The sequence below is a fragment of the Scyliorhinus torazame genome, chromosome 1, assembly GCF_047496885.1.
Source record: "Scyliorhinus torazame isolate Kashiwa2021f chromosome 1, sScyTor2.1, whole genome shotgun sequence".
Taxonomy (NCBI): domain Eukaryota; kingdom Metazoa; phylum Chordata; class Chondrichthyes; order Carcharhiniformes; family Scyliorhinidae; genus Scyliorhinus; species Scyliorhinus torazame.
This window is the reverse complement of record NC_092707.1, coordinates 137,175,394-137,189,282: the sequence shown is the minus strand read 5'-3', so window position 1 is coordinate 137,189,282 and position 13,889 is coordinate 137,175,394. Positions and strand designations below refer to the sequence as shown.

General features: G+C 52.7%; 1 protein-coding gene across 6 annotated transcripts in view; it reads right to left on the bottom strand.

Annotated features, from left to right (window-relative positions):
- LOC140413213 (nuclear receptor coactivator 7-like) overlaps positions 1-13,889 on the bottom strand; it is a 193,891-nt gene that overhangs the window by 128,240 nt on the left and 51,762 nt on the right. For 5 of the 6 annotated variants that reach the window (XM_072500890.1, XM_072500887.1, XM_072500886.1 and 2 more), the window contains 3 exons: positions 5,951-6,021; positions 5,763-5,870; positions 193-306 (listed from right to left, as the gene is read on the bottom strand). In XM_072500890.1, the coding sequence (XP_072356991.1) occupies positions 193-306; positions 5,763-5,870; positions 5,951-6,021 (293 nt within the window). The remainder of the gene's footprint in view (positions 1-192; positions 307-5,762; positions 5,871-5,950; positions 6,022-13,889) is intronic. The other variant, XM_072500891.1, reaches the window with a different exon arrangement.

Genomic DNA, 13,889 nt, shown 5'->3' with positions numbered 1-13,889 from the left:
TCCTGTCCTTTCCATAAAATCTACCATGTTTTCAGTTTTGCCACTCCTGTCCTTCCTGCAATGCTTCTTAAAGTAATTTTGCCTTTTCTCCTATCCTTTTTCTGCTGCCTTTATCACCAGAAAGCAAAAAGTTATTTTTTAAAAAGGCCAGAAAGGGGAATTTAATTGGACACTTCACTGGGCAGTACTTACCAAGAGTTTGTCATATTCTGCATCTGATGAAGAAAGAGTCTGTGACTGGCTGGGACTTGAGGACATCGGGCTGTCTTCGTTCAATGCAATGCCTGGATCAGGAACGTACAATTGCTGCAGGAAAAATTCTCAATTCAGATTTATTCATTGCTAGAGTTTTGTGTGTAACATTTTTTTTCTAAGGGGGCTGGATCTGATGCAGGTGGACACCCATTACACTGTACTAGAGTCTCTACTTCAAGCTATTGGGAAATGTACACTCCTCTATCAAGTTTACATTTGCATAATTACTCCATTAAGAAACGGGCCAGCATTAGCAAGTAAAATAGTAAGCTGTCCTGTTTTGTTTCAAATTCTCAATTTAGACATTGTAATTTTTATATAATTCTATGTGAAAGAGTCACTCATCCCAACCAGTCTGTGTTGGCATTTGTCCCCCACGTGAAATGAAAATGAAATGAAAATCGCTTATTGTCACAAGTAGGCTTCAAATGAAGTTACTGTGAAAAGCCCCTACAGCAGTAGTCTTAATGTGCTCCCATACTCGACAGAAAGCTGCCATGATGCTGAGGGCAGCTCCTCCCAACTCTTCTTTCGCATTCAGCTCTAGAGTTCATGCCTGGATCAAGGCTGTGATAAGGTCCGGAGCTGAGTGACTCTAACAGAACTTGAACCGAGTACCAGTGAACAGTGTCACTTGAAGGCACGCTTCCTAGAACTGACAATTGGGAGCAGAAGATTGGTCAGATTTTATAGCTGGGCAATCTTCCATATTTTTAGGTAGATGTCAGTGTCATAGCTCAAGTATGGTATCAGCTGGCTGCAGTGTACAGGGCTTTAGCATTATAACTGATTGTTGTTGGTGTCCATAACCTTTGCTGTGTCCAGTGTACTCAGAGGGTTTGTAATGTTATATTGAGTGAACTGAAATGACTGAATATCTGTGATGTGAGGATAATGGGCCAAGCCCAATATTACCATTATTCACATAGTACTTTTGGCTGAAGACACTTGCAAACAGTTTCATCTAAAATTTACAAACTGGAAATAAGCTGATCAGTTCAACCCATCCACATTGTTGTTTATCCTTTATGTAAGGAGTAGTCCTAAAGCTACTTGCCCACTCCATTCCAATTCCCCTTTATTTCCCTTTCTGTCAACCACCTACATAGCTGGCACGGGGATGGGCATTCACTTTGGGACTGGGAAACAGGATTGGGGACTGTTTCCAAATCCCAAACACTGAGTAATTGGAATTTTGACCAAGGTGTCCCTTAATCAATGGGTGTCAGATGGGTTATTGAAGCTGGAAAGCCAATCAGAGACCTCCCAGCTCCAGAGGAGTACCGGTGGGTTGGGGGGGGGGCTCACATTTTTAAGATCTGGAGTGAGTGACTCTGATGAGACTTGAACTGAATCCCCCATTACAGTGGGATTCTGAAGGTGACTGGAAAATCCCAGTCGGCCTCATTAACCTCTCGGTAACAAGGCTCTTTATGAGACTAATTGATTTCCCACGTCGTGGGGGCGGGTGATCTTGCCGGACCTCAAAGCCATGTCGACCTTGGAAATGGAATTGGGAAAACAGCACGATACCTAGACTCATAATCTTTGGGCCCTTTCCCCATGAAAATTCAGCCACTGGTCTCTGCTCCAATTAATATTAATTGATATGTTTGTGTGTGCACGTGAATGTACCATAATGCATCAGAATTTGGGTTGTAATGTTGAGGAAAGAAACCATTTGAATTCAAACTTTAATTCAACACAGTTTGCTCATGACATCGGATGAAAGAAACTATGGGCATGATTCTCCGTAAAAATTTCTAAGTTGGTAGCAAGCGGTATTGGCGCGAGCTTCCCGGCAATCGGCCCAGCGAGGCCGGCAACATAATTCAACGTTAATTGGTCCACTTTAAAGTCCTTACAGGCTTCAAGCCTCAAATGAAGGCTTGCCAGCTGATTCGCCGGGACCACGCTCGCCAACCCCCTGCTAACAGGTTTGAGAAGCACTTAAGCTGCACTTGCTCAGCCAACCCAGCCAGCTCGCAACAATGGCGCCCAGGAGACCAGCCCCAAGATTCGGGGACGCTGAGCAAGGGAGGCTCCTGGATACGTTGGAGGCCAGGTGGGATGTCCTGTTCCCCCGAGAGTACCGGAGGGTGAGCCACAAGACAGCAAGTGCTGCCTGAGACGAGGTGGCAGCAGCAGTCAGCTCGGGCAGTGTGGCCAGGGGGACTGGCCTCCAGTGTCGGAAGGTCAACGACCTACACCGGGTAGCACGAGTGAGTAGACCAGACGACCACCAGTCACCTGCCCCCTCCCAAACAACCCCCCAACTCCGCCTTCACACCATAGTGAATCACGTGTGTTGCTAATGATGCCCTCTCTGTGTCTCCTCAGGAAAAGGTCTCCCACAATCGCCGGGAGAGGGCCCAGACTGGCGGTGGGGTGCCGGACATCAGAATCCTCACCTACTTTGACGATAGAGCTCTGGAGGATACTGGTACGGTTGTGGACAGGGTGGTCATCAACGCGGAGGCTGGCGAATGCCGCAGAAGTGAGGAACCACCGGGCTCCACCTGGAGCACCTGTCAAACGTGAGTACTGATTGCCTTACTGACCGATCCATCCCTCCCACTGACCACATGTCCATCAGCCGATGGAGTCGGCCCATCCCGGGCGCTACCTTCTCCTGACTCCGGGCACAATCTGAAGAGCACCATACTGCTAATGATGCACCTCAGGTGAAGACAGGAACCCCCATGCAAGACAGCAGTTGGAGGGCTGCTGGATCCCAGGACCCAGCTGGGTCCCAACCTGATGCTGAGCCTCTGGAAATGGATTACCTAGAGCTGATGGAGACGATAGGGAGTGGCCGGGACATTCAGGGGCAGATGTCAGCGTTGCTCCAGCAGATCCATAGCTGATTTGAGGAGCCCCAGAGGCTACGGGCACAGCAGATGATGCCGTCAATGAGTGGCATCAAGGCCAACACTGCTAGGGTAACGAGCCTGGTGCATGATGTTGGCACTATTAGTGAAGGTGTCAAGGCATCGCGCAGTCGGTGATAGCCATGGCTGAGGGTCTCGGCAGAATGCCAGACTCGCTGGGGGATGTCACCCAGTACCAGGCTGACCTTGGTCAGGTTTTGCGGGACATGCTCCGCTCTCAGATCAGCATGGCTGAGGCGCTGCGGGGCTTCTCCCAGTCCCAAGTGGACATGGCTGAGGCACTGCAGAGCATGTCCCAGTCACTGAGGAGCATCGTCAAGTGCGTTGACACCTTGGTGCGGACTATGGGGCACCACCAGGGCTTGCACAGCCAGAGATGCAGGGGCAGCCGGGGCTCGAACCAGCTGCCACTCCGTCTCAAGGTGAACCCCAGGGCCCTATGGGAGGAGGGGGCGCTGAGTGCCAACCTGGACCCTTCACATGGTTTGGCGACAGTGGGCACCAGCTCCCCAGAGTTCCACGTCTCTGATGAGGCTGCATCTCGCGTTCAGCACACGGGGCAGGGTGGCATGGCTGTCCATGTGCCACTGACAAGTGAGCCAGGGCCCTCCGACCCCAGAGTCCGCCTCCCAGGGGCATTGAGGGCCACGGGACGAGGTAGGCAGCTGGCTGCCGCCACCTCAGTTGTGCATCCTGGGGAAACACCTAGATGTAGTGGTAGAGCTAGGAGGGCCAAGCACGTTGAGGTCCAGAGGGAACCGGGGGAGGAAGTGGGGGGGGGGGGCAGGATTGGAGGGGGGGCGGGCGGCTCCAGCGGGAGTGGGGTTTGTACAACACATTAAACTCCTCTTTGCACAACCATTTTTTTTTTTATTTAAAAAAAAAATTTAGAGTACCCAATTCATTTTTTCCAATTAAGGGACAATTTAGCGTAGCCAATCCACCTACCCTGCACATCCTTTTGGGTTGTGGGGGCGAAACCCACGCAAACACGGGGAGAATGTGTGAACTCCACATGGACGGTGACCCAGAGCCGGGATCGAACCTGGGACCTCGGCGCCGTGAGGCTGCAGGGCTAACCCACTGTGCCACCGTGCTGCCCTTTTGCACAACCATTATGATGCCTCTGTCACTTCCTTCTGCAATGCGGGCTGAACCCCGGACCCATTGCCTGTCTCTCCAGGCAATCCCCCCCCTCCTCGTGGAAGTCACCCAACCTCCGGCCATGGACATGTCCCTGGAGCTGTGTCCCATTCCCTGGGTGTTCGGATGTTGACTGCTGTGTATGTGGTGTTGCCTCCCTCAGTGTTCAAGCACAGTGTCCAGGCATCAAGGTGTGATTGGGATACTAGGCAATGACTCCCACTTGCTACATGGCCTGCCCACCCATGGGAATCCACTTGGGGTCTGTGAAGTGATCACTTAACCACGATTGCCAATTCCCTATCAGCAATAGCCTTCAGCTGCACAGCCAGAGGCCTCAGCAGTCATTGGGGGGGGGGGTTTGGGTGATCGGTGGGGCAGACGGGCAGGGATAAGTGTTGCCCCAGGAACGGGTGTACACAATCCAGAGTTGGTATCACGGGTGGTTGCCCCTCCAGTGCCTGCCGCCACACCACACACCCTCATGACGACCCACCCCTGCAGAGGGTCCCCCACCTCTGCGGAGTGTCCCTTACCTCCAGCCAAGTATCACCCAACCCCAGCCGAGCACTGGGGTGGCAAGCCCAGCGTCCCGGGCTCTTTGCCTGTGAGCAAAGGTGGCTACTCACCTCTTCAGCTCCCCACAGAAGCCCTTCCGCCAGGTTCACGTTTTTAAAAAGGAATACTAATCGGTGCCAGGAATGACCACTAGCTGGAGATGAATGACGGGAGGCCGTTGGATATGGGGTCGCTCTCGTTAATTGTATGGAAATGGGGCTTAAGTGATAATAATTGGTATCTCACCACGCTATAGTGAGATCCCAATTTTGCCTATGGGAGCGGGCCGGTTGCATCGCAAACCGTTTGCCGCCGTCGCAGATCTCGTTTTTGGCCTCTCCCGCTATTCACCGACCTCGTTTCGCTTGAGCGAGAGCGCAAAGAGGCCGGAGAATCACGCCCTACATGTATTTCAGAGGTGTGAATGGAAAAAGGCTATGTCTGAACAGTGAAAGATTGTTGGTATCTATGAAAACTTAGTAAAGATACTTCTTCCACAATTGTGCACTCACATTAAAATACTACTGCAAACAGATCCCAATGCACTGGAAACATTGAATTATTTTTCTCTTGTTACTGTCTAATCCACTGTGCGTTTACAATAATTCCTGCTCTTTTATGGGATTTGGATCTAGAGTTCTTCTTCTTGCCCACATATCTTGGGGCGGCACGGTGGTGCAGTGGTTAGCACTGCTGCCTCATGGCAGCGAGTATCAGGGTTCAAGCCCGGCCCCGGGACACTGTCCGTGTGGAGTTTGCACATTCTCCCCGTGTCGGCGTGGGTCTCACCCCCACAACCCAAAACTGTGCAGGGTAGGTGGATTGGCTATACTAAATTGCCCCTTAATTGGAAAAAAAACAAATTGGGTACTTTAAATTTAAAAAAAAAGAAAAAAACCCAAACGATTCACATACCTGCCCAGGAACAATACTTTGTGAATACAGCTTGTTCAGTTGAACTAGTTGATTTGGTGTACTGTTGAACTTCAGGGCTATGCTACAGAGTGTGTCCTCCATTCCAGCCTGTAAATAGAACCACATATATCTCTCTCTGCTAATTAGAAAGACAAGCAAGGAAAGTGACAGAATCGGAGAATTCTTACTCTGAATTCTATAGTGCCGGCTGGTTTCTCTTGGATGAATTTTCGACGACTTCTCTCTTCTTTTTTGTTTACTGGGAATTTTGAAAATACAAATAAAATGAATAATTAAATGAGGTTCTTCACTTTAGTCACAGAGGCCAGCCCACGTGATCTTCTGATTAAGCCTGGCTTGTATTTCCTCGAGTACAGAGTTTGAGGGGTGATCTAATTGGGGTGTTTAAAATGTCTTTTTTTAAATTAAAGTACCCAATTCTTTTTTTTTCTAATTAAGGGCCAATTTGGTGTGGCCAATCCACCTAATCTGCACATCTTTGGGTTGTGGGGGTGAGATCCACGCAGACATGGGGAGAATGTGAAAACTCCACACGGACAGTGACCCGGGGCCGGGATCAAACCCGGGTCTCGGCGGCGTGAGGCAGCAGTGCTGACCACAGCATCACCGTGCAGCCCTGAGGTGTTTAAAATGTTAAAAAGATTCAGTAGGGTAGACCCTGTGTCATTGAATGTCAGAATGCTACTTTCCCTCTCTCAATTTGTATTGAAGCACTCACCTGTTTCAGACAGAATCCACCACTGTCAGGTCCAAACCCAACACCATGATAAATGGGCACGGAGCAGTTGGGGTGATTGTCCAACTTCACACACCATTATACCTATTTCTTCTGGAAGTGGCATATTCTTAAAAAATGGATTCAGAATTTTGTTACCATATTGTGCACTGAAATCATCCCGCCTGTGATCGAAGTCTGATTTGAGGGCGGCATGGTGGCGCAATGGTTCGCACTGCCACCTCACGGCGTTGAGGACCTGGGTTCGATCTCAGCCCTGGGTCACTGTCCGTGTGGAGTTTGCACATTCTCACCATGTCTGCATGGATCTCACCCCCACAAACCAAAAAGATGTGACAGGTAGCTGAATTGGCCATGCTAAATTAAAAGAGAATTGTGTGATTTGGTTTGATCTCGTAGGAAAGTATTTCACATTGGTACCCAAAAATGATCGAATGGGACTTCTGGTGTGGGCCATGGAGTGAGTGGTCAAACACAGGGCAGCTCCTGCTCAAAGTCACAGAAAAGAGCTCTTTTTACCCAATATTGGGTGGAATTTTGATGAAAAGACGTAGGTGAATGTTGGAGGAGTAATTTCCCCCGGGAGTGGTATGTCTGCAGGTTACAAGGCCTGGCAGAAAACAGTGAAAGATTTGGCTGAAAAGCTGAAGCAGACTTCTGCTGCAGCAACAGCAAAAGGCACTGTAGCACCATCGATCACACACGAGGCGAGACGTAGAGAACTTTAATCGAGGCTTTATTGAGCAGACTTGTTCCCCAGCAGCTCAGTCACAGAATGCAGCTGCTGGGAGCAACCCGGGTTCTTATACCCCGCCTATCTGGGTGGAGCCCAGTAGGCGGCAGATCCAATCAGGACCCAGCATCTGTCCTCCAATAGCTCCTCGGCATTCATGGTATACCGTATTACCCCAATACATACCACCACATTCTCCCCTTGTTAAAAAAGAACCCGGCAGGGTGGTGGATGGTATGGTGGTAGGGGTTTACAGGGTCGGTGCCTTAACCATTGAACTATATACAACCATGCCGCTTTTACTGGGCCACTGAATTATTCACATTTTACCCGATTAGCAGCGTTAACTATTTACAACAATGCCGCTTTAATGGGCCACTGAATTATATACATCTTAAGTCGATTCGATGAGTTGAGATGGTGCTCTGGTCGCCCTTTCCGATCGTCTCAGCCCGGGTGGTGGTGGTGCTGGCTCGGGTCCGGTCGACTCTGGGAGCATCGCGTGGTCCCTCTCTGTTTCCTTACTCCTGGACGGGCCTGGGAGGAGAACCGATCCCCCCGGGAAGGGGGTGGCTGTGGGGTGCACTGGCGGGAGTGAGGGGGTGGCGATTGGTGTTGGGAGGGTGTGGGGAGCTCCGGCGGGCGCCAGGTCCCGCAGAGAGACCGTGTCCTGTCGGCCGTCTGGGTACGCCACGTAGGCGTACTGCTGGTTTGCGTGGAGTAGATGTACCTTTTCCACCAGTGGGTCTGATTTGTGCACCCGCACATGTTTCCGGAGCAGGATGGGTCCCAGGGCTGCCAGCCAGGTCGGAAGTGACTTTCCAGAAGCGGACTTCCTAGGGAAGACAAGGAGGCGCTCGTGAGTCGTTTGGTTCGTGGTGGTACACAGCAGGGACCGGATAGAATGAATGGCATCCGGGAGGACTTCCTGCCAGCGGGAAGTTGGGAGACTCCTAGACCGTAGGGCCAGTAGGACGGTCTTCCAGACCGTTCCGTTCTCCCTCTCTACCTGCCCTTTCCCCCGGGGCTCGAGGCTATGCCCTTGCTGAGCAGGAATTGACGCAGCTCGTCACTCATGAAGGAGGACCCCCTATTGCTATGGATGTAGGCAGGGAAACCGAACAGTGTAAAGATGGTGCACAGGGCTTTAATGACCGTGGCTGCGGTCATGTCGGGGCAGGGGATGGCGAAGGGGAAATGGGAGTATTCGTCAACGACGTTATGAAAGTACGTGTTGCGATCGGTGGAGGGGAGGGGGCCTTTGAAATCCAAACTGAGGCTTTCAAAGGGACAGGAAGCCTTTATCAGGTGCGCTCTATCTGGCCTGAAAAAATGCGGTTTGCATTCTGCGCAGATTTGGCAGTTCCTGGTGACTGTTTGGACCTCCTCGACAGAGTACGGGAGGTTGCGGGCCTTTATGAAGTGGTAGAAATGAGTGACCCCCGGTTGGCAGAGGTCCTCGTGGAGGGCTTGGAGACGGTCCACTTGTGCGTTGGCACATGTGCCGCGAGATAGGGCATCGGACGGCTCGTTCAGCTTTCCGGGACGGTACAAGATCTCATAGTTGTAGGTGGAGAGTTCGATCCTCCACCGCAGGATCTTGTCGTTTTTTATCTTGCCCCGCTGTGCATTATCGAACATGAAGGCTACCGACCGTTGGTCAGTAAGGAGAGTGAATCTCCTACCGGCCAGGTAATGCCTCCAATGTCGCATAGCTTCCACTATGGCTTGGGCCTCCTTTTCTACTGAGGAGTGGCGAATTTCTGAAGCGTGGAGGGTCTGGGAGAAAAAAGCGTCGGGTCTGCCCGCTTGGTTTAAGAGTGGCCGCCAGAGCTACGTTGGATGCGTCGCTCTCGACTTGGAAGGGGAGGGACTCGTCGATGGCGCGCATCGTGGCCTTTGAGATATCCGCTTTGATGCGGCTGAAGGCCTGGCGGGCCTCTGTCGACAGGGGGAAGACCGTGGACTGGATTAGCGGACGGGCCTTGTCTGCGTATTGAGGAGCCCACTGGGCGTAATAAGAAAAGAAGCCCAGGCAACGTTTCAGGGCTTTGGCACAGTGGGGGAGAGGGAACTCCATGAGGGGGCGCATGCGTTCAGGGTCGGGGCCTATCACTCCATTACGCACTATGTAGCCCAAGATGGCTAGACGGTCGGTGCTAAACACGCATTTTTCCACGTTGTAGGTGAGGTTGAGGGCGTTAGCGGTCTGGAGGGATTTGCGGAGGTTGGCGTCGTGGTCCTGCTGGTCGTGGCAGCAGATGGTGACGTTGTCGAGGTACGGGAATGTGGCCCGTAAACCGTGCTAGTCAACCATTCGGTCCATCTCCCGTTGGTAGACCGAGACTCCGTTTGTGACGCTGAATGGAACCCTTAAGAAGTGGTATAGCCGCCCGTCTGCTTTGAAGGCAGTGTACTTGCGGTCACCGGGGCGAATGGGGAGCTGGTGGTAGGCGGACGTAGGGTCCACGGTGGAGAAGACCTTGTACTGTGCAATCCGATTGACCATGTCGGATATGCGGGGAAGAGGGTACGCATCTAGCTGCGTGTACCTGTTGATGGTCTGACTGTAGTCTACGACCATCCTCTGCTTCTCCCCTGTCTTCACAACTACCACCTGAGCTCTCCAGGGACTATTGCTGGCCTGGATTATGCCTTCCTTCAGCAGCCGCTGGACTTTGGACCTGATAAACGTCCGGTCCTGGGTGCTGTACCGTCTGCTCCTAGTGGCGACGGGTTTGCAATCCGGGGTGAGGTTCACAAACAAGGAGGGCGGTTCGACCTTGAGTGTCACGAGGCCGCAGATAGTCAGTGGGGGTATAGGGTCGCCAAATTTGAATGTTAAGCTCTGGAGGTTGCATTGGAAGTCCAACCCCAGGAGGGTGGGAGCGCAGAGGTGGGGGAGGACATACAGCCGGTAATTTTTGAACTCTCTCCCCTGCACCGTCAGGTTTGCGATGCAGAACCCTTTGATTGCAACGGAGTGGGACCCCGCTGCCAGGAAAAGTTTTTGGGTGCTTGGCCGAATTACCAGGGAACAGCGTCTTACCGTGTTCGGATGAATAAAACTCTCCGTGCTCCCCGAGTCGATCAAACACGGCGTCTCGTGCCCGTTCACCAGCACCATTGTCGTTGTCGTCTGGAGCGTCCGGGGCCGTGACTGGTCGAGGGTCACCGATGCCAAACGTGGTTGGTGCATCAGGTCGTTGTCTTCAGGCAGTGTGGAGCCGTCCATGCTGGGGTCCTTGCCTGTCAGCCAAGATGGCGGCGTCCATGGATCGCACGCGGTCGGGGGTGGACAAAATGGCCGCTCCCATGGGTCGCACGCGGCCGGGGTGGACAAAATGGCTGCTCCCATGGATCGCACGCGGCCCGTGGGTAGGAAGATGGTGGCGCCCGTCCCCCCCTTGTGGTGTCCGGGGTCCAAAATGGCGGCACCCGTTGGCCGCCCGTGGGTCGCTGGGGGGGTTGAGTCCGTGGTCCCGTTTCTTCCCCGGAGATAGCGGCGACCCCACGGGACTGGCGCACCGCTGTGTAGTGCCCCTTTTTGCCGCTGCTTTTACAGGTGGCCGAGCGGCCGGGCAGCACTGGCGGGGGTGTTTCGGCTGCCCGCAAAAGTAGCAGCGGGTCCCTCCCGGGTGGTCTGGGATTCTGGCCGCGCACGCTTGCGGAGGGGTGGGGGGTGCCGGGGGGTCGGTCGCGGCGGGGGTCCACGGTGCCCAAGGGGCTGTAGTGTGGTCGGGGGCATAGGCGTGGGCGTTTTGGGAGGCCACGTCGAGGGAGGCTGCAAGGGCCCGTGCCTCTGAGAGTCCGAGAGAGTCTTCCTCTAAAAGTCTCTGGAGAATTTGCGACGATGCCAAACCTGCTACGTAAGCGTCTCTGATCAGGACTTCCGGTGACGGCGGGCGGGAGGCAGCCGCACATTGGAGGGCTCCCGTTCAGAACGGCATTTTCGGGGAGTAACGCCCGGTCCTAGGGCCAGCGATGGCAGTAAAAGTCGGGAGATAGCGCAAGGAGAAGAAGGATGTCAAAAAACACCAAAAAAACGGCCGGGGAAAAAAGCGGCTGAATGTCCGTTGGAGAGGGGAAAGGTCACCGCGGGGTCAACAAAGAAGATGGAGGCTGGAGCACCAGGGGAGGCCGCAGTGCTTACGGCTGAAGAATTAACTAAGGTGATGGCTGCGGAATTCCAAAAGCAGTTGGCACAGATTGAGAAATGTATGGAGTTGGTGAGGAAGGAGATGCGGGAGGTTTTGAATGTGCTGGTGGAGGAGGCGGTTTCCCTGGTGAAGACGGCGGTGGCGAGCGCAGTGGCGGAGGTGCGAGAGCAAGGGGAGGCGTGAAGGAAGTGGAGGAGACGGTATTGCAGCACGGTGATCAACTTGCGTCGATGGGGAAGGAGATGCGGAAGGTGATGGACACGAACAAGAATCTGCGAGGAAAAATGGAAGATCTGGAAAACAGATCCAGGCGACAGAATTTGAGGGTCGTGGGGCTGCCCGAAGGAGTTGAAGAACCGAAGCCGACTGAGTATTTTGCTGCAATGCTGGCAAAACTACTGGGGGAGGGGAAGGACCCCTCCCAATATGAACTGGATCGGGCTCATCGGTCGTGGAAGCCTGTACCAAAGGCGAGTGAGCCGCCAAGGGCAGTGACTCTGTGCTTCCGTAGGTACAGTGTGAAGGAGAAGGTCCTGAGCTGGGCCAAGCAGAAGCGGGTGGTGCAGTGGGCTGGAGCTGGTATACATGTATACCAGGACTTTACGGTGGAGCTGGCGAGGAGGCGGGTTGCCTTCAACCGGGTGAAGAGGGCACTGTACATTGGCAAGGTGCAGTGTGGCATTGTATATCCAGCGAAGCTGAGGGTGACTTACAAGCTCAGGGACTTTTATTTTGGAATGGCGGAAGCAGCGGAGGAGTTTGCGAAGGCAGAAGGACTGTGGCAGAACTGACAAATTGAGGAATGGTCATGCGCCGATGTAACCTCAGGACTGTATTTTCTTCTTTTTTTTTGTATCACTGCGCGTGGGGGTAGAGGCTAAAGGAGCCAATGTTGCATATATTTGGACAAGGGAAGGGACGGGACTTTCATTTGAAAGAAGGGCTCTTTGGGGTGTAGGTGGATATGCGGGGTTTGTGTGCTAAAAGGGGATCTTTGGGCTTTCCTAGGGCCGGGCAAGGGGGAAAGGGACCCGGGCGGGGGCCTCCACGCTGGCCGGTTTAAGCCGGCCAGTGAACGGGAGTGAGGTGGGGGGAGGGGCTGCGGCCATCGGAGCCTGACAGAACAGGGTCCGAGTGGTCTAGCCGGGGTGGAAAGTTGGGGGGAGGGAACCGAGGTTGGGGGAGGGAACCGAGGTTGGGAGGAGGGAACCGAGGTTGGGAGGAGGAGTTCTACAAGAGGAGCTGGAGACTTGGGGTGGGGGGTACAACGGTGGGGTATCATGCACGGTACTCTCTTAGAGGCTGGATGGCGTTGGTTGGGGGGGTGGGTGGGGGGGGGGGTGGGGGTGGAGAGCCGTGTAGATTAAGGGTGACTTAAAAAGGGTGACCTTTTTGTCATTTGTTTATGTAAACATGTGGGCTGAGGTTTGGGGGTTGGTGGGCGGATGGGATTGTTGTTATTATGGGGATTGACATATCTTGTTGATTATTGTTTATTGCTGATGGGTGTAAATGTGGGAGAAAACGTGAAAAAGGAGAATACATTTTTTTTTAAAAAGCGTCTCTGATCAGGAGGTCCGTATGTTCATTCGCCGTTACCGCTGGGCAGTTGCAGTTTCTTCCCAGGATCGTTAGAGCATTCTCCCTCTGTGTACCCGAACAGGCGCCGGAATGTGGCGACTAGGGGCTTTCACAGTAACTTCATTGCAGTATTAATGTAAGCCTACTTGTGTTAATAAAGATTATTATTATAAACCGACATCAATCATATAGGAAGTTTAATACTGAACATCAATGAGATATTCAAATGAAGAGGTCATCCAGGCCTGATCCTATTCTCATCCAATGCCCAGGCATAGCGGAGGTTAGTAGTCTGTGGCCAGGTGCAGAACAGTACATCCAACCCTCCTCTAATCCTGGAGCACCAAAAGAAACTGTCGTACCCTACAGCTGACAGCTCCCTCATTGAGATCACGGACACAGACTAGAGAATGAACTAAGAACTTCCCTGCATTTCAGTTATTGATGAGATAAAATCACTCAGTCATTGGGAAAGTCTATGTGATCTAAGGGCTTAACTTTAATTCCTTCAGCCTGGTGGAGGCCGAGGTGGGAGGGGTGGGGACAATGGCTGTTATTTAGCAGGGAACTTAGCCCATTCTTTTCCCTTTCCGATCTGGCTGATTGTGGTGAGGATGCTTGCCCCAAGCCAGTGAGGTGTTTAAATGAGCAGGTTGGGCTCCAATGGCATCATTAGGACCCTGTCTCCTCGATCTAATCAAAGGCTTGACTGAAGATGCACTGATGGCTTTGCTGTCAAGCCAAACCTACTGGAAACAGGAGCCAGAGTTGGACAGAGAGACCCAGCATGGCCAATTCAAGTGTTTTCTTAAGGGAACTGCAGGAGCTGAAGGGTTGTATAGGTGCGGACGTGAATGTCTTCAGAAAATATCAGATGGAAACTTGGCAAAAAAATT